Source organism: Podarcis bocagei (assembly GCF_964188305.1).
Source record: "Podarcis bocagei genome assembly, chromosome: 3".
NCBI classification, from domain to species: Eukaryota; Metazoa; Chordata; class Lepidosauria; order Squamata; family Lacertidae; genus Podarcis; species Podarcis bocagei.
In genome coordinates, this window is record NC_138127.1 from 94,712,807 (window position 1) to 94,737,329 (window position 24,523).

At 42.2% G+C, this 24,523-nt stretch overlaps 1 protein-coding gene and 2 long non-coding RNA genes across 9 annotated transcripts in view; 1 reads left to right on the forward strand and 2 right to left on the reverse strand.

Annotated features, from left to right (window-relative positions):
• Nucleotides 1-24,523, reverse strand: part of LOC308584178 — a 33,659-nt gene that overhangs the window by 5,843 nt on the left and 3,293 nt on the right. For 5 of the 7 annotated variants that reach the window (XR_014006579.1, XR_014006582.1, XR_014006583.1 and 2 more), the window contains exons 4-5: nucleotides 8,629-8,756; nucleotides 1,815-3,566 (exon numbers count right to left, since the gene is read on the reverse strand). This is a non-coding gene — a long non-coding RNA (uncharacterized lncRNA). The remainder of the gene's footprint in view (nucleotides 1-1,814; nucleotides 3,567-8,628; nucleotides 8,757-24,523) is intronic. The other 2 variants (XR_014006580.1, XR_014006581.1) reach the window with 2 other exon arrangements.
• On the forward strand, nucleotides 11,953-23,686 carry EPCAM (epithelial cell adhesion molecule). Its single transcript, XM_081188783.1, has 9 exons — nucleotides 11,953-12,335; nucleotides 17,671-17,775; nucleotides 17,910-18,153; nucleotides 19,157-19,222; nucleotides 19,648-19,708; nucleotides 20,669-20,770; nucleotides 21,078-21,272; nucleotides 22,461-22,502; nucleotides 23,233-23,686. The coding sequence occupies exons 1-9, from the start codon at nucleotides 12,266-12,268 to the stop codon at nucleotides 23,272-23,274; spliced, it is 927 nt and encodes a 308-aa protein (XP_081044909.1). The 5' UTR covers nucleotides 11,953-12,265; the 3' UTR covers nucleotides 23,275-23,686.
• LOC308584248 lies at nucleotides 23,341-24,521 on the reverse strand. The gene is made up of 2 exons (XR_014006699.1): nucleotides 24,279-24,521; nucleotides 23,341-23,747 (listed from the first exon to the last, which is right to left on the reverse strand). It is a non-coding gene; the product is annotated as an uncharacterized lncRNA (long non-coding RNA).

A 24,523-nucleotide genomic window follows, 5' to 3' on the forward strand; every position in this document is an offset into this window, starting at 1 on the left:
TGACATTTAGTCAGTGAATTGGTTAGATTCATGAAATAAAAACCTTTTGATTTGAGGAGGGGGATTGCTCTTGATTAAATGAACAACAATCTATCTTTGGAGCTCTATTTTTCCTCCCTAACCTTGGCTCTGAATTACATTCCCACCATTTTTTTTTTGTTTTCCTTTGTTGTTTAGTTGTTTAGTCATGTCTGACTCTTTGTGACCCCATGGACCAGAGCACACCAGGTACTCCTGCCTTCCACTGCCTCCCGCAGTTTGGTCAAACTCATGTTGGTAGCTTCGAGAACACTGTCCAACCATCTCGACCTCTGTCGTCCCCTTCTCCTTGTGCCCTCCATCTTTCCCAACATCAGGGTCTTTTCCAGGGAGTCTTCTCTTCTCATGAGGTATTGGAGCCTCAGCTTCAGGATCTGTTGTTCCAGTGAGCACTCAGGGATGATTTCCTTCAGAATGGATAGGTTTGATCTTCTTGCAGTCAATGGGACTCTCAAGAGTCTCCTCCAGCACCATAATTCAAAAGCATCAATTCTTCGGCGATCAGCCTTCTTTATGGTCCAGCTCTCACTTCCATACATCACTTCTGGGAAAACCATAGCTTTAACTATACGGACCTTTGTTGGCAAGGTGATGCCTCTGCTTTTTAAGATGCTATCTAGGTTTGTCATTGCTTTTCTCCCAAGAAGCAAGCGTCTTTTAATTTCGTGACTGCTGTTACCATAGGGAAATTCTTGTTGCTGTGGTTGCTAGCTTCTTGCCCTCAAAAGGGATGGGAAGAGTCATGTAGCATCTCCTCCTTTTGTTTTTCTCCTCTCTTACCCCTCCTGTTTTCTATTTGTGTTCTTTTTGTAAACTTCAAATCTATATCTGCTTCGTCCAATATTTTACAAACAGTAAAATCAATGATTCAATATAAATCAATGATTCAATATAAATAAGAGATTTAACCTCCTATAGAATTCCACTTTATCTTACTGGTTTATCGCCTGTTAAAACCACAGACCTGGCTGACTCAGCTCTTGGCAAGTGCAAATCATGATTTGTGGAACATGTTTTATACACTACTGCCCCAACAGACTCAGATCAGCAAGAAGGCTCAACGGTTGCTGAACGTTACCTGGGGCTTTCAGAACAGCAGCTGGGTCCTGCCTCCACCCCTCAGCCACAAACTCTGTATCAAATGATCAACCTTGGACCTACCCATGCAAAACCTAGAAAAGGACTTGCATGTCGGATACTTCTACTGTATCCTGCCCCCATACCCTGCTTAAAACGTAGTGTTTTCTTTTATTATCATATGTAACCTAGCACTCCAGGTGCTGCCACTGTTGGTTGCTGAAATTGCACTTTTAACAGTGTCGAAAGAGAGCTGAAGGAATCGTTTCTGCAGCTAGTGTCTTAATTCCAGTGATTTCATGTCCCCAGTGAATGATGGTTGTATTCATTGTACACTATACCATCACACATATTTGCATTTTAGCTTGTGTTCTAGAAGAATGCTGTGGTCTGTGTCTGTGTGTTGTGCAAGATTTTTGGCATGTGAAAGTGTGCATTTTTGCCGCTTCCCCTGCCCCCCGAAAAACACTTCTACATTCTGTTCACCGCAGTAGACACTTCTGCATTCTAATTCCAACATATTTCTGTTCTGGGAGAAGTCTGGAAAGCCACAGAAACCGACTAGAAAGTGAACAGAGAGTCTCTGCTATATAGAGGGCTCCTTTGCTACAGGCACAATAGTTATAGGAAAGTGGGGCATACAGTTCACCAGAAATACCTTTCTTGTTGAAAAAAGCAGGAGCCATGGTAGTACTCACCCTTTTCGTTTATGTTTATTTCCTTTGATTCCTCCTCCTGCCTTAGCTGGTTTTTGTTTTCTTGACAGTTGCATACAAGCTGCAGCAGTGAAGAACTCTGAGCATGTACAGAAACCAGAGGGTCATCGTCATACTTTGCTTCTGTTCAAGTATTTGACTCTCAGTCAAGCTTGAGTCTGTACTTTCCTTATAAATTTAAACAAGGGTTTAAGTAAGCTTTAGGCTGATGACACACAAAAGCTTGTTTGTCTTGCGATACAGAAAGGTGTGGGATTTTGCTTTCTTTGAACTGGATTCCACCCCAACTGCTACCTTTATTTATCCAGAATAACAAGACTTAACTTGCTACATATATTTGGGGAATTCTTGGGTGGTGCAATAGTGCTCACAGAAAATGAGTAACATTTCTCCTAAGAAATTTTAGTCAAGCCCAGAAGAGCAATTGTTTGGCTAAACTTTAAACACTCCTTGGTGCAATAACGTATTCCTTCCTATAAGGTGGATATATTGAACTGAGATTTTAGTGATCAATTTTTGCATTCTTGGTGATGCCACTCTGTTCGCTAGACCAGAGGCACTAGAAAATTAAGACGCTTTCTTAAATATAACCTCCAAGTAGCTCTTTGCTTTTCTTAGGATGCCTGAAAGAGAAATGCAATATCATGCACATGGACTATACATTTTGCCCCATGTATTTGTTACAAGGGAAACTTATTACTGCTACTTAATTCCATACCCTCCAACATTTCTCTGATAAAAATAGGGACATCCTATTCCATTATTATTATTATTATTATTATTATTATTATTATTATTATTACCCCACCCATCTGACTGGGTTGCCCCAGCCACCCTGGGCAGCTTCCAACATATATAAAAACACAATACAACATTAAACATTAAAAAACTTCCCTATAAAGGGCTCCCGGTCTCACCTGTATAGGCAGCCCCCATGACAGCAGGGGATCATTGCCAAACAAAAAACAAGGATACCAAATTCCCCCCAGGTTCTCTGTTTAATTGGATCTTTAATTGGCTTTAAATTACCGGCATGTGATGGGAAAGGGTTGCAACAACGTACTGCTGAATATGCCAGCTACATGGATCAAAGGTTTGAATTAAGATAAGAATTTATTCGGCGTGAGGGTCGTTTGGGGAGAGGGAAGCCCATGGTTTGTTTATTCTAAGTTTCTTTTATATATTTGTGATTCAGCAACCCTCTCCGGAATATAAGATAAAAATATATTTACAAGTGAGGAAGTGATGTTGGAGTAGTATTGATATTAACAAGCAAAAATGGAAACTGTGTGTGATCTGAAATGAAGGACGGAGGGGGAGAGGAAGCTCAAATAGGACTGTGTTGGAAAGACATAGTAATTTCTCTCACCTCTGTTTAAAAACAACAGACAAGGAAAAAGAGACTGAGATTTGTGGGTGCTACTGACAGAATGTAATCTAAGATAAAGTTTAATTGGGGCATAAATATCTTGCTGGAAGGAAAAGAATTGGGGGGCTGTGATAAGAATGCTGCAGAGATTATGGGAGTTGGAAAGGAGTATTAAATCTTCAGCACGTACGAAAACTGCCCACCTTTTCCTAGGAAGAGGGGGAAATGGTGAAGATCTGTGACAGAATGGTTTCTAGCAGAATGTTGCCTGTTCTGAGACATCGAAGCGAGGAACGGAGAGATAAGACCTCTGAGAAACTTCGATATTCAGTTCTGCCCGAAGCCAAGATGGGAGAAAACAGCAGCTGGGAAGTGAAAGAGACAACACCATATATGGACACAGAAGGAATCTCCATGGTCATTTTCACACGCACGACAGAATAAAGATAATAGTTTGAGTTCTTCACTTGAAGCTTTATAAACTTATATATTGTTCCCAAGAACATTTTAATGGTCTGGCAACCCAACACAAATCTGCTTCTTAGTTTTGGTTCAAGAAAATTGTGTAAATCTCCTAGTAAAAATTCCGGAGCAACATACAACCAATGTGTTTGTCATTCCAGCTAGTAGCCCATCAGATATTTTTTAAGTGAGAATCTTTATGAAATAAGTTATTTTCAGAAAACTGTTCTTTGTATTTAGTCCTCCTCAGTTTTAGTACAATGAAGTGATTACCCAGAACCTGAAGTGAGATGAAAAAGCAAGGGCATGGGTTTATTTAATTGCTTCTGTCAGTAAGCGGTTGACATATTCACAGCAAACTTGAATTAAAGCCACAGACCTGTGTATTGACAGGCCCTCCATCTCTCTCACACAATTTTATGACTTTACTACAAGATGCAACTTCGAAGGTAGTTCTTCTCCTTCTAAGCATGTCATTTTGCAGCACGTTTGGTGATGCCTATGTGGAATGTTTACTCTTATGAAGAATGTTGTTTGTCTGCTTTTGAGAAGACAATGCTTAAGTCAATGTGAACTCTCATACTGGACATTTTAGGAAGGGGTAGGTGTGCACTTCTTAACAGGTCACAAAAGTGACTTTAGTGACTCATACCGTATCATGAGAGGAAGCAGAAAAGATTGCTATCACAAAAGTCCTGTACACTCAGGAGCATGAATAGAGCTGGTGGCTGTGTTTCAACTTGTTAAGCTACCATGTTGAAATGCAACATGTTCTGTAAATACGTCTTGTTGATAATAATATGCAAGCAATGAGTTCTGCTGCTCGTTTTAGTACTAAATTGCCAAAGCACGAGTAAGACATTGCCATGAGAATATATGTGTACAGTTCCTTTTAGATCAGCAAACTTTTTCAGCACGGGGCCGGTCCGCTGTCCCTCAGACCTTGTGGGGGGGCCGGACTATACTTTTTTTTGGGGGGGGGAATAAATTCCTATGCCCCACAAATAACCCAGAGATGCGTTTTAAATAGAAGGACACATTCTACTCATGTAAAAACACGCTGATTCCCGGACCGTCCGCGGTCTGTATTGAGAAGGCGATTAGGTTGGATCCAGCCCCCAGGCCTTAGTTTGCCTACCCATGTAAATTTAGATTAAGATCCAAGTTGTGCATTCAGGGCAAAATCCACTGAAAAGTCCTTTGCAAAGTCCATTGGAATGAATAGGAGTGCAACTGTGCTCTTGCCCCCAGTCAGTTCCATAGGATTTGTGAAGGAGAACTTCCCCCTTAATGGTGCGATGAGGCAAGAGCAGGTCAACTGGAATGCAGAAGGAATGGATAAATTCCAGACTAGAAATTATTAAGAATCCTGGAAAACTGGATGGAAGCAAGTGACAAGCAAAAAAGTAAAGTTCAGAGGTTTGAATTTGGGAGTTGTAGCCCCAGGGCAGGCTGGAGGATCACATCAAGAAGCAGAACAGACCACATGTTGTCCGCAAGGCAGGCATGCTTGGGGAGAAGCCAGAAAGTGGTTACTTAAAAGGACATAAGAATATAAGAAAAGCCCTGCCAAAGATCCATCATAGTCCGGCATCTTGATCAACTCACACTCACATGACTATGGGAACCCAGCCAGCAGGACTTGAATACAACAGCCCTCTTCCCAACAAGGAGTAAAGGGAAATTTCAAATGGAGACAAAATTTACAGGCAGAGGGGGGCACAATGTCAATCTCTGGACATGTGCTAATACTAATGAAGTTGGCCAGGCAAGCAACTTCATCACGTGTGCTTTCCAGTTACTATTTTTTATCTGCTCTCTGTTGTAAAAAAAAAAATGGAATAGCACACCTCTCCCTCTGGGAGCAACACTACTGCTAAAGCTACAGTTCTAAATGCATGACTAATTTCAGACCAGTGTTTGGCTACTGCTGCCAGATAACTCCCTAGGGAGGGCATGAACCTGGCAACGAAGTGGTGCAGAATAGATATTCCCTACCAAGAAGAATAAATGGATGCTGCAAATATTAAGTACTGAGCAGGATACAGTCAATGGGCAGACCAAATAAAAGAGAGAGAGATTAAGTCATGTATTGTATTAGATGGAGGTGTTTTTGTTGGGAGACTATGCAAACATTTGACTAATATAGAACTGTTCATCAAACCTAGAAAAGAGTTACTGGTAGCTCAAAAGCTTGCAGATTCTTCCACTAAAGGAAGTGAACCTGATAGAGACCCTATTAGAGCATTAATTCATCATCATCATCATTATTATTATTATTGAGAAATAATACATACATTGCTTTCCTATTAAAATACACAATGGTACAATAAAATGAGTATGAATATAAATCCAACCAACTGCAACAAGGAAAACAGAACACAATTCAACAGTTACAGGAAAGCAAAAACAAAACCAATGTCAAGGAAAGGTCTCACAGTCAAATTACAGTTCTATGGGAGGGGAATAGAAATAAATATGTTGTAAGGAGGGTTCTCCTGGGCATGTAAGGCATGCTCACATTATTGCTGTTCTCTAATCTCTTTCAATAGCTTAAATATGACTGGGTATTAGCAGTGCTTTTTTAATGGGGTATTCATGGATACGCAGTACCAGAAACTCTTTTTGTTGTTGTTAAAAAGTGTGGCACTTACTGGAACAACTTCATGGTGAGTACCAGCACTACTTTATGTAGGAAAAAAGCACCATGGGCTGCCTAGCCATGACCTATGTGCATCCTAGAACTCCATGCTCTGGGTCTGGGAGCAGGCAGAGATCTACATCACACAGGTGAGGCTCAGGAACAGCTATAGCTGCCTGTCTGCTCACAGCCTTTTCTCCCCAGTTGCTGTGATGGTCACAGCCACATGTCAGTGAGGAGCTGCAGCTCTAGTATGAATTGAACCTGGGATATTTTACATCCAGTATACTTATTTTACATCCAGTATACATTTTAAGCCGGGATGCGGGTAGCGCTGTGGTCTAAACCACTGAGTCTCTTGGGCTTGCCAATCGGAAGGTCGCCGGTTCGAATCCCTGTGATGGGGTGAGCTCCTGTTGCTCGGTTCCAGCTCCTGCCAACCTAGCAGTTCGAAAACATGTCAAAGTAGATAAATAGGTACCACTCCGGCGGGAAGGTAAATGGCGTTTCCGTGTGCTGCTCTGGTTTCGCCAGAAGCGGGTTAGTCATGCTGGCTACATGACCCGGAAAAACCGTCTGCAGACAAAACACCAGCTCCCTCGGCCAGTAAAGCGAGATGAGTGCTGCAACCCCAGAATCGTTTGCGACTGGATATAACTGTCAGGGGTCCTTTACCTTTTTATACATTTTACATCCAGTAAACTTAGGAAGACCGGTTATTGGAAACCACTGGAGTTCTCTCATGCATGGGGCTGGCTGGCAGTTTGCCACGGGCATTTAGCTGACCACTGTGAGAACAGGATACTGGACTCGATGGGCCAATGACCTGATCCAACAGGCTCTTGTTCAGTTTTTATGAGAAAATGTGTCATGAAAAAAGTGTGTGTTGTTTCTGTGTGACCAAATAATATGAGTAATAGTTTCCTCTGTCTAGCAGACAATGATCATGCTTTGCTTACACTGATGACGAACTCAAGAATCCACCCTTGCCCTTTGCTTCGCCTTTTAATTTCTCTCTTATCTTCCTGATGGTCTCCATTTGCCTGTTACTCCTCCTCGCCTAGCGCTCTCTCTCTCTCTCCTGTTCAGGTTGCCCTTGGGCACTGTATAAAAATAGCTTGCTGAGCTCATGGAAAGTTGTACCTGGTTCTCAACACTTGGGTACCTCTGCCTGTTCTTCTTGGGTTCTACACACAAGTATATATGCAGTACTTTTTGAAGGGGGCAGATTGTACACTTGTACAAATAATCCGCTTACAGATATGGAGCAGATAGACAAACTCACTTCATAAAGATTGCTTAAGAAACATACTCTTGTGTTCCCCATCACCGTGATTTAAAGAATGGTAAAAAGCTGTGGTTGGGGCTTTGGGGAGCTGTCAATTAATTTTAAAAGTGTATTGGTTTTCCAAGGCCTTCTGTTAACAGCAATTATACTTTCTGATACACACACAACTCCCTGTGCTCTTTCTATTCTCACACACTTTTACTAGCACAAGAAACAATAAAAGGAGAAAAAGCAATAAATCAAACAAAACAGGTAAAAGGGGGGAGCGAGAAAAGGCAGAAAGTGCCTGCTGTTTCTTGTTCCGATTCCTTTCTAAGATACTTGTCACCAGATAACATGGGTAGCAACAGTATGGAAACTGAATAAGTTTTCCGTGACACTTTCATTGAATACCTGTGGGCGGAACAGGGATTTTTTATGTTTTTGTTTCCCTGAGGGCTAAATCCATGGGAAGTAGCCATGGAATGCTATTATCCGTATTTAGTATAATAGGTTGCCATTTCTGTAATGCTTTAGTGTGGAATATGTTTTATAATTCTTCGCTAATTTGTGTATCACAATTTTGTTTGTTCCTGGAGTATTTATACTTATTGGGTCTCTGCAGAATCTGAAGCAAGGAAAGGAAGGAATGCTTGTCTCCTAAGGATTACAGAAATGAGGGGAATAACTTTATGACTTTTGTCACTGCCCAGAGGAACAAGGGACCCTTCCACCTAGGAAGAACACATGCTAAGGGAAAGACGAACCTTGCTCCAGGCACCAACCAGAGAACAAGTAACAGTAGGGAGCTTGCCTTACCCCACCAGAAAAATTACTGTTCCAACTCCCAGTTACCCTAGGACTGTAAAAGCAAGGACACAGTGCCCAGAGGAACAAGAACCACTTGCTTTTGTACTTCTGTGAAAGAAAACACACTTGCGAGGCAGATCAGCTGAGCTCAACTTAGCAATAAATGCCTGCTTACAACTCACAACTACATTCCAGCATTACCAAATCAATCTCCCTCCTCTACATTTTCCCATTTACTCCACCTTACTTTGTGTGTCTTGTCTTTTTTGTTTGTATGCCTGAGAGCCTGTGTCCCTTTTTTTATAGACAGTAACTGCCACAAGTATCTTCTTTTATTTTTGATTGGTGTGAGCCACTTTGGAAGACAATTTTTGTCTGAAAAGCAAAAAATAAAAATAAAAATACAATAAATTATTGGGGAGAGGATTCATGTATTCAAATACCAAGGATTTCAGGCATATTCTTCGCAGTTCTCTGGATCTGGTGTATGCTCACTGCTCCATATTAGAGTTACAGCAGTATTGCCTGTAGAATGTGTGAAAGGCAATCCTGTGTCACAAAATCTACTTATTTAAAGTATTTCTATGCTTTTCTTCAGCCAAAAAGGCTTTCAGATCTGCTCAATAAAAAGTAAAGACAGTACCTCAAGCTAAACATTGATGGTCATGTGTCAGAGAGCCCCGATTCATCTGTAGTGCTTGTACTACATGTTTAGGGCAGTGGAGGGAAACCTGTAGTCCTCTGGGAGTCGTTGGACTTCAACTCCCACCAGGCCCAGCCAAGATGGCTAATGGTCAGGTATGGTGGGCATTGAAGAACAGCAACATGTGGAAGACCACACGTTCTTCACCCCTGGTTTTGAAGGACAGATCTGTCCCTTTTAAAAATCCACATGGTCTTTGTGGTTGAAACTTGGCAACCAGGGTATGTTCTTTGTACTAATAACAGGCAGAGATCATTTCTTGTGCTGCTATGAGTTTGAGCTCTATTTAATGGGAGAGGCCAGAGATTGGACCTGGAATGGGAGAGGCATAATGAGCACGTCTCTTTCACTGAACTATGGCCCTGCTCCATGTTTTATGGTACCTGAAAGACCGACAATTTGATTGTGGCACATCTTTTATTGTTGCCAAAGCTCCTCCCACAATAATTCTGTTTGTCTTAAAGGTGACACAAAGTTCTTTTGGTGTTTGTTCCTTTTCCTTTTCCAGTTTGCTGGACATTCATAGACTCAGAGAACTGTCGAGCTGGAAGTTAATATTTCTTGAATATCTGCTTTCCCCCCTGTTCCTCTGTACTGAAAATAAAAAAAAAGAAGGAAAATGCAAATAAGGAACTGGGAACCAACTTCACTCTCCTGTAAAAGAGGATAGTTAAAGAGTGTTGGGAGCAAATCTTGACTATGCCCAACTCTGAATACAAAAGAGAGATTAAGGTGTGCAGAATCATTTTCTGTGGCTCTCAAAGCAGATTATGTGTGAGCGAATCTCAGGTTTCCTCCATAAATCTGATAAAGTAAGGTTATTAAGAAAAGCATGAACATACCAACGTAAAGCAGCTTCTTGCAGGTGGATCCATCAACAGGGTGGGAATACAACAGGAATGGCTTGGTATTAATAAGTATAATATTATCTCTTTGTCTGTGGGCCAGGGGTGGAGTACTTAGTCAGCTTTCTATGCTTCAGTAGGATCTTCTGTCAGGTCAGCACTCCGTAAAGACAGGTAGACTTATAAACAACTTCCTTTTTAATAGGAACAATATATGACAACATAAATTTATTCATGCTTAGCTAAGCTGAACAGCTCAGGCAACTTTTTACTAACTCCAACCTTATAGGAGTGAGAGAGATGGAACTACAAGGCTCCTCCATGAGCTCTGTTGAAAGACCAGCAACTTTATTTTTGCTCTCTCACTGAAACATTTCTATTCCTGCTAGTCAATACAGAATGCTGTAACGAAGAGATAATGCCCGAGTTTGCTTTTTTCTCCTCCCTTCCAATTCATTTTTCCTTTTCTGTTGTGCTTTTTTAGACTATATGCTTGATGGCAAGGACTGTCTTATCACAGACCTTTGTAAGTCAATCTGGGCCATTTTGGGCTAAAGAGTGGGATTTATGCTTTTAAAAAATAAACATTTGTGCAATGCTCTCTCCAGGGAAGCTCATCTGGCACCTTCAGTACCTATCTTTAGGTGCCAGGCGACAATGGTTCTCTTTAACCAGGCCTTTGGCTGATTAATATTCCATGGCCTTCAAATGTGTTCATGGGAGTGGGGTTATTGGTTTTTGTTCTATTCTGTATTCTGTGTTCTCATTTTGTATTTTTAGGTTGGGAACTACCCTGTGATCTTCAGATGAAGGGTGGTATACAAATTTAATAAATAATAACAGAATAACAGAATAAAATAGAATTTTAGTGTTGGAAGGTACCACAAGGGTCAGTTATGTAGTTTTATTAGTGGACACTAGAAACTCAGTTCCATTAGAGGTCCTTGAAGATACATTTATTACAGCACAAGGACGAAGCTTTCGATATATGCAGCTCACGATCCATCAACTTTAAAATTTGAGGGCATCCCCTCAGTGGCGTAGTGTGGGTTGTCAGCACCCGGGGCAAGGCAAGTAATTTGTGCCCCCTAACCCGTGGATTTGCGCCCCCTAACCCGTGGATTTGCGCCCCCCTAACCAGTGGATTTGCACCCCCTAACCCTAACCCCCAGATGTTGCGCCCGGTGCGGCCGGCCCCCCCCCTGCACCCCCCACGCTACGCCACTGCATCCCCTATCCTTTCTTTCCCCACAGGTGCCCTGAATTCCCCTTCTTGTGCCTGTGTTTGCCACAGACTTCACCAGGCCAATTCTTTCGGGCACAATTGCGACAGTTACCAGCAGGCAGGCTGTCAAAACCTATTCCTTGAACTTTAAATTCTTGCGGGCTAACTTCTTGGTTTCTTGTTGGAGTGTGGGGAGAAAAGAGAGCAAGAGTTTTCAGTTTGCGCACTGCGCTGCCATCCACCTGGCGAGCCCCAGCCTTCCCCAGTTGGACCAGCACACAGGTACAGTGGTACCTCGGGTTAAGAACTTAATTCGTTCTGGAGGTCCGTTCTTAACCTGAAACTGTTCTTAACCTGAGGTACCACTTTAGCTAATGGGGCCTCCCGCTGCCGCCGTGCGATTTCTGTTCTCATCCTGAAGCAAAGTTCTTAACCCGAGGTACTATTTCTGGGTTATCGGAGTCTGTAACCTGAAGCGTCCGTAACCTGAAGCGTCTGTAACCCGAGGTACCACTGTAAATTGTGTAAACACCACCCATCCCCATTTTTTAAAGTTACATTCAGACGGCGCTCCAGCAGGATCCACCTGCATTCCCTCAGACAGCAGGTGCCAAGCGTCTCTTACCTCAGCACCCGCCCCGTCCCTCCAAAGGTGCCTCGCGCCGGAAAAGTCCATATATGGCCCACCGGGCGGGCAGGTGAGCCTCTTTCGCCTTGGCTGCCGGACTCGCCCCGCCCCGCCGGCCGCTCCCAGTTTCGCTCAGGTGGCGCTGCGGGCTATAAGCGCTGGCGGGAGCCCCGAGAGACTCATTTGTCCTTCGCAGGAGAAGGAGGAAGCGAGAGCGCGCGCGAGAGAAAGCGAGCGACACAGGTGCCAGGGGAGGCGGCGTTTGAGAGGAGGCCCCAGGTGCAACCTGAGACGTCGGGCGCGGCCGGCCGAGAGGGGGCTTGGTCTACCTGCGGAACCTGCTGAGCAGCTTGAGCGTCTTCGCGAGGGGAGAAAGGGCGCCGCGGAGCCTCGAGGAGAAGGCGCGTCGAAGCAGCGCTCCTCTTTATTCCTGTTTTACTATTTTGCCTCCTTTGCCTGCCTGTTCCTTCAACTTGCCCAGCGATGGAGCTGCCCCGCGGGACCGTCTACCTGGCGCTGGCGATGCTGGCGCTCGCCGCCACCGTGAACTGCAGTACGTATCCGTCGAGGAAGGCTCCTTCTCTTTCCCCCTTCCTTCTCTGCTGCTCCTTCCTCCGACTATCCGCTCCTGTGAGGGGGTTTAATGGCGCCTTGCCCGGAGAGAGCCCCTTCAGGAGCGAGGCGAGCCGTGCCCGCTCGCCACAAAATGGCGCCCCGTCGGGGCGGGGAGGGAAGGGGCGAGGCGCTTCTTCTCACCGGGACAGAAAGAGCTTCGGTTTGCCTTCAGTGGGTGGCGGGGTGGGTGGGGGTTAGGGGCCAGGGGCTGGGGGTGCACCTGGCTGCCCCCCGTCGAGGATCCTGCTGCTTGGGAAAGAAGCTCCCTGGAGAGAGAGCGAGGGCCTCCGAGGAGAGTTGGGGGTGGCGGCCCGACCCAAGCGCGGTCCTCGGGGGACTTTTTCTTCAGATTTTGACCCCATTGGAGTGTTAGGTCTACTCACCGAGAGTAGATCCGTCGAAGTCAAGGGACGGATTTGGATCCTCTGGAAGTCTTAACTTAGCTAGGTACAACCCCGCGCCTCGAAGACCGTCCCGTCCTGGAAACTAACTTTTGTTTTAAAAAAATGCTTTCATTTCAGAACCTAGATTGAGGTTATTATTTTAAAAAAGGTGTGCTGAGATGTGGGCAGTATATAGTATTAGTGCGTGTCTCAGGTGAAGCAGCGCTTCAATATGGTTATGCCGATATTCACTATAACTTGTCTTGAAGAAATGGGAGGTAAGGCCAACTTGGGCTCAGCAGCTACAGGGTTCCTTTCTTGAATGTCGTCGGAATTTGTCTCTCAAGATAAGGAATTCCCTTTGCAGAAGAAACTTTCTTCCCCTACCACCCCCCCCCCGACATCTAAGCGTTGCCAGAGGTCCTCTTCTTTCCAGGGACCTTTGTCTTTCAAACGTTGTCCACCCCCCCCCCCCAGGTTTGCCTCGAAAGAACAGGAATGAGGCTCAGCCTGTGACATCACAAAGAGGAAGTAGTTTTAAAATACATAGCTGTTGAACTGCTAGGCGATGTGCAGAGTTTGGCCTCACCACTAGGCGGAGTGAGGTGGCTGCCGGGGGGGGGGGCAGGTGAGATGTTTGAGGATAGGACTGTGTTTACTATACAACCTGCCCTGCAACTCCCTACGGTTGTGGCTTATGGGTGTGGTGGAGGACACTGACCCATTGCCAATGCTAGGTCCAGTTGGCCACTATGTAGAATGATGGTGTCATCTTAACCCTTCCTCTCGGACAGTAAAATTTCCTGGAGCAGCCCTGGTGTCGGAACCTTCTAGGGCTGTGATATTAACGGATCAATCACCTGATTAACCAAAGCAGCCTTCTTTTTCCTCTCCTGCTGCTGTGTATCCTATGGGTGACTGAGCTGACGGGTGACTGAGCTCATCAGTGTTGGTTATATCTGCTGTCTGATGGGAGTGCCATCAATATGATTGTTTTGTACAGTTTACAAGCCCATGGGGTTAAATGGGCTGCAAGGAGCTGTTGCCGCCATTGCTGGGCACCTCTTCCATCAGGAAGAGAAGAGGCTTCATTGTTATAGTTCTAAGAGCCCTGGAAAGAACAGGCTAGTAACTTTTGCTTTCCTTTTTAATCTGTGTCAGCTCCTATGTGACTCCTGATGGTAAATGGAAGCCCATCCCTGAGGCCTTGAGCTGTTTTCAGATTTCACATTTCCTGGTAGCAGAAATAAAGCAGAGCAGAGATGTGACTGGCTCCTTTCTGCAATTGAGACTACACCCAGGGTTAGGGGAGGTGCCTGAGAGCAAATCTGGTCTTCTACTAGACAATAGTTGTAAAATTTCTCTTGAAAATGCCCATGTGTTGTGACTCTTGTGGAAGGAGAGTTTCTTAGTATGTCCCAAGTAGGTTTCTTTTATATAACCACCTGTCACCAATTTTCAAAGCCTCGCTTAAAATTTGAATATTGGTAGCATGACTTATTAAAAATGTAGCATCTCATGTGTAGCTAGTAGAGCATCTCACATTTTATTTTTTAAAAAATAGGCAGTAGATATTTCCTTCCTGGAGAGAGAACCAAATCCTTTAAATGTGTGTATTCAAATTATTCAACACGCAAGTCTTAAAATTTTGTTTTAGATTAGTGACTTCCTCCACTGAGTTCTTGAATCTTTTTTTCTTTAGACTTTGAGAGGAAGCTGCCTTATACAGAATCAAGCCATTGAGGCATTCAGCTCTGTAGCGTCTACTCTGACTGGCAGCAGATCTCCAGAGTTTCAGATGGGACATTCCCAGCCCTCTCTGGAGATGCCAGGAATTGAACCTGGGATATTTTACATCCAAAGCACATGCTCTGCCACTGAGCTATAACCCTTTCCAGTGGAAATTGCAGTCATAGAATTTTAGCGTTGGAAGGGTCACACAACTCCCTGCAATGCAGGAATCTCAAATAAAGCATCCATGACAGATGACCATCCAACCTCTGCTTAAAAACATTCAAGGGTGTCTATTCCACTGTTGAACAGCTCTGTCAGAAAGTTCTTCCTGGTGTTTAGTCGGAATCTCCTTTCTTGTAACTTGTATCCATTGGTTCAGTTTCTACCCTCCAGAACAGGAGAAAACAAGCTTGTTCCCTCTTCCATGAGACAGCTCTTGAGATATTTGAAGATGGCTATCATATCTCCTCTCAGTCTCCTCTTTCCCAGGCTAAACATAGCCAGCTCCTTGAAGTGCTCCTCATAAGGCTTAGTTTCCAGACCCTTGATCATCTTGGTTGACCTTCTCTGCACATGTTCCAGCTTGTTAACATCCTTCTTAAACTGTGGTGCCCAGAACTGGACACAGTATTTCAAGTGTGGTCTGACTAAGGCAGAATAGAGTGATACTGTGACTTCCCTTGATCTGGACACTATACTTCTGTTGTTGCAGCCTAGAATAGCATTAGCTGTTATGTTCCTGCATCACACTGTTGACTCAGGTTAAGCTTGTGGTCCACCAAGACCTCTAGATCCTTTTCACATGTACTGCTAGTAACCCAGGTGCCCCCCATCCTATATTTGTGCACCTGGTTCTTCCTGCCTAGGTGCAGAACCTTACATTTGTCCCTATTGAAATTCATTTTGTTAGTTTGCGCCCAGATCTCCAATCTGTTAAGGTCATTTTGAATTCCAATTCTGTCTTCTGCGGCATTAGGTACCCCTCCCAGTTTGGTGTCATCTGCATATTTTTATGAGCTTCCCCTCAATTCCTTCATCCAAATCATTTATAAAGACACTGAACAACAACGGGCCCAGGGCAGAACCCTGTGGTACCCCACTTGTCTCTTTTTTCCAGGATGACAAGGAGCCATTAATGAGTACTCTTTGGGTTCAGTCAGTCAGTCAACCAGCTACAAATCCACCTAACGATTACCTCTTTCATTCCACATTTTACCAGCTTCCTCGCAATAATATCATGGGGGACTTTGTCAAAAGCCTTACTGAAATCAAGATACACTGTGTCCACAGCATTTCCCTGATCCACCAAGTTTGTAATTCCATCAAAAAAAGAAATCAGATTGGTCTGGCATGACTTATTTTTGAGAAGCCCATGCTGGGTCTTGGTAATCACAGCATCCTTTTCTGAATGCTCCCAGACCAACTATTGAATTACCTGTTTTAGGACATTCCCTGGTATCTATGTCCAGCTCACTGATCAGTAGTTACCTGGGTCTTCCTTTCCCCCCTTTTTGAGGATGGGGATGACATCTTCAAAAGCAGAAGACTCCCGTTTTGCTACTCCTATCTAGCCAGTGGGAGCAACACACTGTAATTTCTTAGTTATTTCCAAACCAGGGTGGATTTGATTTAAATGAAATTGATTTAAATCACTTGATTTAAGTAATTTTTAATTTAAGTAATTAAGTAATTTAAGTAAGACTTGATTTAAATCACTTTTTTACAGAAAGACAATCTTGCTGGTATAATCTTAATATTTACAACCAGATGAAGGTTTCATTTTTGGAATAATAAACTTTTAAGGTAGTTTTTACAGTTATATAAAAAATTACTGATTTGGTTATTCTACTAGAAATACATAGGAAGATAATTATGAAATTATTGTGAGGTTTAATAAGTTAACTACTTATATTTGGACAACTTTTCTGCTGTACTTTATTGGAAGGAGAAAAATAATCATTTCCTTAATAACAATTTAAACAACTTATTTAACTAAAACAGTAACATTATAGCATATGTATCCATGTTTGTAAACTGATGTGGTTAGAGACTTGATTGTTTGGACAATGTCAGGTGAGCCCTGGGAAGAAGGGTCTGGAACCGGTGAACTCTTATTAGTTGACTGACAAGCACTTCAAGGTCTCGCCAAGGACTTACAGATCCCAGTTACTATTTCCACCACTACCCCTTTGGATTTGCTTCTACATTCAGGTGCCTATTCTGTACAGTTAGGTGTTAGTGCAGTTGTTGGAACCCAGTGGGATTGGGAAGAGGTTGCTAGCCCTGAAGTGCCTTCAGCACTTGCCTCAAGTCTGAGTTGCACAGGCATGCAACTGACTCACACAATTATTACACAAATATCCCAAGACTTGTGGAGTATTCTGCTCATAAGGTTACACTTTCATTTTTACTGCTTCACACTTAGCTACTTGGGCAGATCTATTCCACTCCAAACACATCTGTTAATCGAACCTCTTGGAACTTGGCATTTAAGAGGTATGGGGTTGATTCTGTGTATATAAATTTGCAAAGGAACAATGGGATTAAGGTTTTTTCCTTAACTTAAATAGAAACCTATCTTTAGAAAGATTTTTCCTCCAAAAGCATTTTATTTATAAAAAAATCAATTTTAAAAAAAATCCATTTAAAAAAAATCATTACTTTTTATACACCCTGATCCAAACTAGAGATTGTGGTTTGTTCTTGATGTTGTTTGAGCAAAACAAAACTCACCTCTGGTTTGGATGTAGCATTGTTTGTTCCTGCTTGCTAGAAGGGAATAGTAAAGCAGGAGTCTACTGTGTGCTGATGGTAAACAATGTAAATACTCTGATATGCAAACTGCACTGTTTTGATAACATTATTACAAGGCACCAGAAGGAAGTAATTTCAGAAATATTACATAAACACAAGACACTTTTGGAATTGGCCTCTTTTTAAGTTAAAATTCAGTACACTTGAATTAAGCCATTTCTTCTTAAAATGATAACGTCATCTGAGCTTTGATTTCTGGTGTCAGTTGTTGGCTTTATCTTGAGTGCTCGGAGATCTACCGAGAGAGATTTTTCTTCCTCAGAAGTGAAGACATTTACTTGCCTGTTTGGTGCATGGTACCTGACTGGTTTCCTTCCTAACTGATACATTTAATTATTACAGATTGCTTATGCCTGAACAACAAGAACGTGGTAAACTGTATTTCAGTTAGCAGTACATGCAGATGCACAAGTTTTGGGTCCAATGTCACAGTGGACTGTGGAACATGTGAGTACAACAACTCCTGGATAACTTGCTTCAGTTTCAAATATGAGCTGCGAAGCCCTAGCATTCCAGCATAATCAGACATTTGAAACTGAAATGGTAACTTTAAATGTGGTTCTTTGCGATCTTATTTTCAGTGTCTTCAAAATGCCTGCTGATGAAAGCAGAAATATACCGCACAAAGACTGGCAGAAGTAATAGACCACAACATGCTATTAGAGACAATGATGGCATTTATGATCCAGAATGTGATGACAATGGTAACTTCAAAGCTAAGCAGTGCAATGGTACAGACACTTGCTGGTGTGTGAACTCAGCTGGAGTACGAAGAACTGACAAGGGGGGTAAAGACATTAAATGCGATGAAGTAGTAAGGACAAGGTAAGCCTCCAATGAAACTGCATGTACCTTGAAATATAAATATTTGGTGCCAGGCAAATATATAAACATGCAGGTACAAAACATTAATGTTTTATGTCACAGGTGGGCAACGAGCAAGCAACATATGTCCCTCAGCAGCACACACTGCAGCTTGCCATGGCTCACTCACTTCCTGTGTTGCCAAGCTGATCAGCAATCAGTGCAGAAATAGATTTCCCCTGCATTGAGAGCTGGGTGGGAGTGTGGTTTAATTTCTTCCCTGCACTACAAGGCACTCCTAATGCAGCTAATATCACTGTCCCCACACTGCTAATAGTAACCTAAGGCACTTTGTCTACTTCAGAGCATGGGGATTAAAGTGAATATACAATTTGCCCAGTGGTATGTGTCTCCAAATGTCTAGCCCTGCAGATGTGGCTCTAGGAGTGGTGGTGTTTGAGGTTGCCCATGTCAGGACTGGTCGTTGTCCTCTTCAGATCACCACACAAACACTTCTTGTTCTTTTATAACTTTTTATTGTGTATTAACAAAACATTCTTATAAACGGTTCTTAACTATTATTCCTCAGAGTCACTTCTTTCAGATACCTTCTGAGCTCTGCTTCTCCATGACCAGCCACTCTCAAAATGGCGAAGGCGCCCTTCCCTTCGCTTTCCCGCTCTTTTTTCTAGCCTCCTGGCTAGTGCTGGCCTGTATCTCCCCTCCTCCGAATCTGAGCTAGAACTTAACCCTTGCCTTTCCTGGGAACAGCCGGTCCCTCCCTGTTGCTCTCTTCTCTTCAATTCACTGCTCTCCTCCCCCCCTTGGGGAATGCTTTCTCCCTCTGGGAAACTGGAATCTTCTAACTCTAACTCTTCCCTGACAGCCCACTCCTTATATTGTCAAGTTTGTTCCCACTGTAATTTTACAAATAAAAGATTATTTGAAATCCTATTTCTTAAGCTTGTATTTAATGTGTGGAATCGGCCAGCTAAATTCCTGAGCGCAATACTTTGTTTTTTAGCTGGATTTCGATGGAAATGAAGCACTCTGGGACAGAAACTGATTTGGACAAACCTAGCCTTGAGAGGTATGTCTTTAGTCTGTTTGAAGTAATTAGGATTGCAAAACATACAATTTCTAGGGATGGGGATGTTCTTCAGAATGTAGTTCAAAAGGAAGTGATTTGTATACTAATGCAGTGTTAACTTCCTCCAAAGCCATTGTTCTTGCTATATTGCATCTACACTTTGCTTGTTTAACTGATGTTGGTAGCAAAATATAAGTGGGCTGGTTTAAGCCAGCTTTGCCTCTGTTTCTGCTAGTGCCAAGTATGGGGAAAGGTGTAAATACAGTTGCAGAAGTTGTAGTTGACAGGACAGAACCAATAGAAGTTGCTGATGTGTCCCTTAGGGGTTAATGCAAAGATGTTAGATTGTTGTTAGAGGATGACACAAGATTCAGTTCTAAATCACATGTTCAAGTACTAACAGTTTCTAATTCTTGTCTTTGTAGTGAAATCAGAGAACGACTTTCTCAGCGTTACAAATTGAATAAAAATCACATAACTGCTACGGTATGAATAGCAATTTTTGCAGATTTTCTGTCATATTTGGATTCCTATAGACAATTTTGTGCTAGTATTCACATACAGTCATACCTCAGGTTACAGACGCTTCAGGTTACGTTTTTTCGGGTTGCGGGCCACCGAAACCCGGAAGTACTGGAACGGGTTACTTCCAGGTTTCGGCGGTCGAGCATGCGCAGAAGCGCTAAATTGAGCTTTGCACCGAATTGCAAGCCACGTGTGCGCAGATGCGACGCTGTGGGTTGTGGACGCGGGTTGCAAACGTGCATTCCGCACGGATCACGTTCGCAACCCGAGCGTCCACTGTATTTCTAAAAATGGCCTTTAAACTTTCAAGATAGAGGAGATATACTTGAACCCTAACGTTAAATATTTAATTTTACTATATAAAGGACTTTCTCTTGTAAGTATTTTATATTAATCTAAAAAGCCCAGCTAAAAGCAAAATATATAATCAACTACTGAAGGGAAAACATAAAAGAATCGAGAAGGTTCAAGAGGGAGTCACCCAGAATTCCCAAGAACAAGTTTTAGGAATGGAACGTATTAGGCTTCACAAGAAATGTGCCTCTTTGTAGCTTCCACCTGTAATTCCATAGCCTGCTAATTCAAGACGTTTTGTCAGAGTTTGTATCATACAGCTGTGATATTTGAACTGTTATATTAATCTCTTTTAATACAAGTTCTTGAAACAAACAAACCACTTGTCTTAAAGTGTATGTTTTATATATTCTGTAAGCTGCCCAGAGTGACCGGGGAAACCCAGCCAATTGGGCAGGGTGTAAATAATAAAATTATTAATATTTATTATTATTACTATAGTACTATTCAAAAAGAACATGATTTTTAAACTCCAAGAGATTTCTAAAAACCTAACAAAGTCACATTCTGTTCATATATTTATTTATTGGTTATGTGGATCTAATTGCTGTGTTTTCTTCATCCCAGTATGAAAAGCCTTTCGTTTTTATTGAACTGAAACAAAACGCTTCAGAGAAATCTGCCACAGATGTAGATATAGTTGATGTGGCGTACTATTTTGAAAAAGATGTAAGTATACGAGTCCCTTTGTGCAAGGTAGAATAGAATGGTTCATGTAAACTCAGTGCTTTACAGGCAACGACTGATTTACGCTTGTCCAATTTATATGCAATTGGGCACATGTGCAGTGTGGTGACCCGTAAGTGACCAGAAAAGGGGGGGCAGGGGGGGACGTAATAGACTTGTGCACGCTCCACCAATATGCATGGGGATCAGAAATGTAACCCCACACAAGTCAGTAGTTGCCTGTATTTCAGTGATTGGATATTGCTTGGACTGCTTACTCCAAAAGTAACTAGTGCTTCTACTCTTTCAGATCAAAGGGGACTCTGTGATTCTAGGACCAAATCTTACCCTTTACAGTTCAGCAGGACCTCTTCAATCTAATGATGTTATAATCTACTACATTGATGACAAGGCACCAGAGTTCACAATGCAAAATTTGAATCCTGGAATTATTGCTGTAATTGTGATTATCATACTGGCAATAGTTGCTGGTATTCTTGTACTGGTATGTTTTTCTAACTTTATAAGATACTTTAACCCCATTCTTCAGGTTAAAAATGTTCCAGAGTTGTGTAATAAGGCAACAGTCACTAGCAGCAGATATAAAATAGCTAGTTATAATATAATGGAACTTGGTATCTGAAGCCTCTATTTCAGCAGAGACTTTTGTACCAGATGAACTTCCTTGGGTGAGTATTCTAAAGGTTGGGGGACCTGAAGGGCCTTCTGGGAGGATCTTTAAGGTTGAATAGCTTCATGTATTGTGTCCGAGGTAGTAGTATTTTATGTGGAAATAGCTATTGACTCCTGAATAGGATAACAATAAGCGAAGTAAATACTTGGTTGTCGTACATGCTATAGGCTGAATTTAGGTAATAGGAAGCTATCATAGCGAGAGCAAATGCCCAGTTTGTTAAAGTAGCGGCATGCAAACTTTTCGGAGATCATATTGTAAGTCTCTGTAACGGGCAGACACTGGTGTGGGTGGCTGCTGCTATGAAATATGCTCATTCCAGTCCAGTTTTCATACCTTGGTTCAAATTACAGAAAGAAATGGAAAAAGGTGCTTATACAGAGTTTGGATCACTGGATCATTATTCTCATAATTGACTGTATTGATTGACAGTGGCTCTCTGGGCTTTCATTCCAGGGGTCTTTCCCCGTCCTACCTGGACATGTCAACCTTCTGCCTGCAGTGCATGTGCTCTACCACTGAGCTACTGTGCTTCCCACAGTGACCTGGCTTGCAGCGATAAAAATAAATAAATCCTTATAGTAGATGAGACTTGGTCCTGTGTGCACATGAACCAAGCCCACCCACAAGACAGGGCGCAGCACCTACCTCAGACAGCAGAATCACAATGGCTGCTTACAGATCCACTCATCTTTCCTGCCCCACTTGTGAAACACCTGAGTTTGATGAGAAGCTGGAGCATTCTGGTGGGACACTGTGGCGGGGTGTGGGGGCAGGAGGTGGCAATTCCTATTTTGTCTTAGGTGGTGAAATGGGCTGGGCTGCCCCTGCTTGCAGGTCTCATAAGCAACATGGACCTGACTGGCCAGAAGGTTTTATCGTTTAGGGGACCTCAGTGAATGGGACCTGGGAAGTCGTGGATGTTGCATGAGTATTCTGTGGATCCTTGAACTGCTAAGCTTTGCAAAAACTTGGTGTAACCTGTTGCTCTCCCTGCAGGTCTTTACTAGAAGAAAGAAGGGGAAATATGAAAAAGCTGAGGTGAGTTTTAAAAAATCAAAATCAAAGGAACTGTTAAGAATTTAAACAATGGCATAGAATGGTACTATAAAAATTCCTCTGAGCTTGTAACACCTGAGGTGCATATTTTACGGCTTATTCTAGCTTCTCGTGGTTCATTTTTTTATTTTTGAAATTGTTTTTAATGTTGTATGTAAAATTGTTTTGACCTGCCCTTTGACTTTAGTGTGAAGAGTGAATAATAAAACAAAATAATAATGAAAACTATAATCTAGCAAGAAAGTGAACAGGAACAATTCTCAGGTTCTTACAGTATCTCTTTGCTTAACTTGCCATGCAATAAGTTGCTGAAAGGTTCATATGCCATGTTTGTAACAAGTATGGCCAACATTCTGTGTGTGTGAGGGAATGTGTTTTGACATCTAACAGTTTGGGGAGTCACTTAAATGCTGCACACAGGAAATATTATTTTCTAGAGAGCTTAGGATCTGATACATACATTGGCCCAGGGAAGATGTTTTTTATGTAGTAAAAACAAAATGCAAATTACAGCTTTCTGGATTCTTCTGTAAACAAATTCAGCCAAAAAGCTGAACATATGATATTATTGGGGGCAGGGGGAGTTACATTTAGCAAAAATTAGTTTCTAGGCTGGTGACTGGTGTCCATTCTATTGGTAATATTAATAAATGAACATGTTCTAAAGGCATCAAAACTGAAAAGGAACAAAACTCTTTTTTTGTGTCTTCAGGTAAAGGAAATGAACGAAATGCACAGAGAACTAAACTCGTAATTGCTGTAACACGAAATAAGGATAAACATGGCAAAAGCATGTAAACTGAAGATTACCTGTAGAGACTTTTTTTTTTGTTTAAATACTTCCTTATAGTTTAATAAAAGGATTACTTCAAATTTTGACACTAGACTGCATTTTGCTGGACTGTAATCCATTTTTTAAACATTTTTACTAGTTGGGCAAGATGAACGTCCTTTCTTTGTGTAAAATTACTGATGCCTTTTTGTTGGATGTATGTTAAATAACTGTTTTGTATAAACTTTGAGGTGTCTAGTAAGTTACTAAATGAATTTGGCCACCTTGCAGATCATGGAATATAGTGTGTGTTGTTGTTTTTTAATGCTTGTAAATATTTTCCTTCAAATTTGCTCTTTTTTTACAAGTAATTTTAATAAATTCTGAAAATCTTTCCGGCTCTTCTGTGGTATTTCTAAGAATGACTTAATGAGACACTTCCCAATATCTTCGTTCTAGTTTTAGAGACAGATAACTCTAATTAGATTAGCATTTAGGAAAAAGGTATTTTGATATAATAGAATTGTAGAGTTGGAAGAGAGCCCAAGGGTTATTTAGTCCAACCCCCTGCAATACAGGAATCTCAGCTAGGTCATCCATGACAGATGGCCATCAACCTCTACTTAAAAACCTCCGGTGAAGGAGACCACCATCTCCCGAGAGAGTCTATTCCACTGTCGGAACAGCTCTTGCTGTCAAAAAGTTATTTCTGATATTGATCGGAATCTCTTTTTTGTAACTTGAATCCATTGGTTCAGGTGCCATGCCACTTATTTGGCAGTAAGTTCTATCGTACAGAGAACGTTTGAGTAAACAGGTATAGGACTGGGCTGCAGGGAGGAAAACCTGAAGAGTAACAGAAGTACAAAGAAGTACTTGGCTGGAAGACAGCAGAGCTATCATTTGGTGCACATTTTCCTTAGGAATAATTTCCACTGAAGACTGCATGCCTAGGATTTATTAATTTTAGATAGTTACCTTCTCACCTTTTGCTGTACCTGTCTAAAAAGGAACCTCTGGCCCTCTAGATGTTGCTGAACTGCAGCTTGCCATTCTCCCTTGCCATTGGCCATTCTTGCTGTAGCTGATGGGAGTTGTAGTTGAGCAATATCTGGGGGAAGAAATATTTCTCCCTCCATCTGAAGTGTGTTATGGCAAGTTATCTTCAACCTTTTCTGACTCTGCACTCACTTTTCATCCAAACATAAACCTGAGGACCCATTTTTTAACC

What these genes read in the sequence shown, in the direction of transcription:
- EPCAM (XM_081188783.1), top strand. Translation starts at nt 12,266, where the DNA reads ATGGAGCTGCCCCGCGGGACCGTCTACCTGGCGCTGGCGATGCTGGCG. An exon ending in TTGCTGGTATTCTTGTACTG is followed by an intron (nt 21,273 to 22,460) that starts GTATGTTTTTCT and finishes CTCTCCCTGCAG; the next exon opens with GTCTTTACTAGAAGAAAGAA. An exon ending in GGAAATATGAAAAAGCTGAG is followed by an intron (nt 22,503 to 23,232) that starts GTGAGTTTTAAA and finishes TTGTGTCTTCAG; the next exon opens with GTAAAGGAAATGAACGAAAT.